The sequence below is a fragment of the Seriola lalandi genome, unplaced genomic scaffold, assembly GCF_002814215.2.
Source record: "Seriola lalandi dorsalis isolate HSWRI2012SDOR001 ecotype SW California unplaced genomic scaffold, Sedor1 jcf7180002054977, whole genome shotgun sequence".
Classification (NCBI taxonomy): Eukaryota; Metazoa; Chordata; class Actinopteri; order Carangiformes; family Carangidae; genus Seriola; species Seriola lalandi.
The window spans coordinates 241,992-243,918 of record NW_019525527.1 but is presented as its reverse complement, the minus strand read 5'-3'; the positions used below and the strand labels follow the sequence as shown (position 1 = coordinate 243,918).

General features: G+C 41.4%; 1 protein-coding gene across 1 annotated transcript in view; it reads left to right on the top strand.

Annotated features, from left to right (window-relative positions):
• The first annotated feature begins 1,277 nt into the window (after nt 1-1,277).
• The window catches only part of fbxo3 (F-box protein 3), a 9,260-nt gene continuing 8,610 nt past the window's right edge, over nt 1,278-1,927 (top strand). The window contains exon 1 of the mRNA XM_023396399.2: nt 1,278-1,412. Coding sequence (XP_023252167.1) covers nt 1,318-1,412 — 95 coding nt within the window. The 5' untranslated portion in view covers nt 1,278-1,317. The remainder of the gene's footprint in view (nt 1,413-1,927) is intronic.

Below are 1,927 nucleotides of genomic sequence, written 5' to 3'. Positions count from 1 at the left end.
TGGAGTCCGATGGTTGACACCAGGTCTGAGGAAGTGTAAGTGTGTTTTTAATGTGATTGATGAAAACAAAGCAGCACATTCAACCATGATCAAACTGTCAATAACTGATCAGATGATCAATAACTGCAGCTGTGTCTTGTTCTCTCCATCAGATTCCTGTGAACTCACAATCGACACAAACACAGTGAATAGACAGATCAAACTGTCTGACAACAACAGGAAGATGACACGTGTGGAGGAGGATCAGTCATATCCTGATCATCCAGACAGATTTGACCACTGGCCTCAGCTTCTGTGTTCAACTGGTCTGACTGGTCGCTGTTACTGGGAGGTCGAGTGGAGCGGAGCAGTTGATGTATCAGTGAGTTACAGAGAAATCAGAAGGAAAGGAAACAGTAAAGACTGTGTGTTTGGAAAGAACGATCAGTCCTGGAGTCTGAACTGCTCTGATGTTGGTTACTCTGTCTGTCACAATCACAGAGAAACATCTATCTCCTCCTCCTCTGTCTCTCACAGAGTAGCAGTGTATGTGGACTGTCCTGCTGGCTCTCTGTCCTTCTACAGAGTCTCCTCTAACAAACTGATCCACCTCCACACCTACAACACCACCTTCACTGAACCTCTGTATCCTGGGTTTGGAGTCTGGTTTAATCCTGGTTCCTCAGTGTCTCTGTGTTGAATGTAGCAGAGAGAGAAACGTTCTCACTGTTGAACAAATAGTTCAAGTTTTCAGATTTATTTATTAATAAATCAGTAAAGTGTTTGATGACTAATCTATCTATCTATCTATCTATCCATCTATCTACCTTCTTGTCTTTTCACAATAAAAGCATCACTGCTAATCGTTGTGTTTTGTCGGAATCTGAGGACAACTGAGTCGATTCAGTTCAAACTAAAACATTTTCACAGTTTGTTTGAAAAGTCTGAGAAGAGACAAAGACAGTCAATGGAAATGTTGTTGAGGCTCTCAGTGTTGAAGGTTTACATTCAGAGCAAAGACTGAAAGGTCCTAAAAGAAGAGGTCTACATGTGATGGAACCGGCCCTCTCTTTGTTGTGGCCAGTTGGGGTTATTTGACATCGGCTGTATGAGGTGATTTCCTGATTTACAATGTTGATGTTTTTGTTTTATGCCAAAGTTTAAAAAAAATTGCAAAACAAGCAAACAAACCAAAAGAAACACCGAGCGATCTGATTGGTTGTAGGAGTGATATATGTGCAGCAGGCGGCGGTAGTGCGACACTCAGGAGGTTCCGCTGCCATTAAACCGCCGAAGAAGAAGAAGAAGGAAAAAGAAAAAGAAGGAGGGTCGTTAACGATGGCAGCAGCTACCTCAGAGCTACGGGTGGATCACCTGCCTTCAGACCCGCTGCTGCACATTTTATCCTTCCTGGGCTTCAGGGACCTGATCCAGTAAGTGTCCGACACCAGAACCCGGAGACTCCGACACACTCTTTTTACTGAGTTTTAATAAAACTGACGTGAAGAAGCTGCGGGACGGAAACAAGCTAACGGCTACTGCTAACAACAACAACCCGCAGCAACAAAAACAACCTGCACGTAGAAATATTCATACAAACATTAATATAAACATTAATATCGTGAGTGAAAATACATGTAAGTGAAGTTATTGTCGGTGAATAAAGTAAAGCCGAAGCTGTCAGCTCCAAACATGGTCACTCCCGGCAGCAGCAGCTAGTTAGCTTAGCATGTAGCTTGTGTTTTTGTTTTCCTTCTTATCTCGAATAAAAAGTGTCAGAAACTGTTTATCATCTGTTTATACAAACTAATATTAAGTAAAACAACTCTTGAATGACGTAATCACGTTTAAAAACGCTCGATAACAAGATACAGATCCTGTTTATTACATTTATTATCATATTTATATAATTATTATTAATACAGCACCTCCAAATGTGAGGTACTTG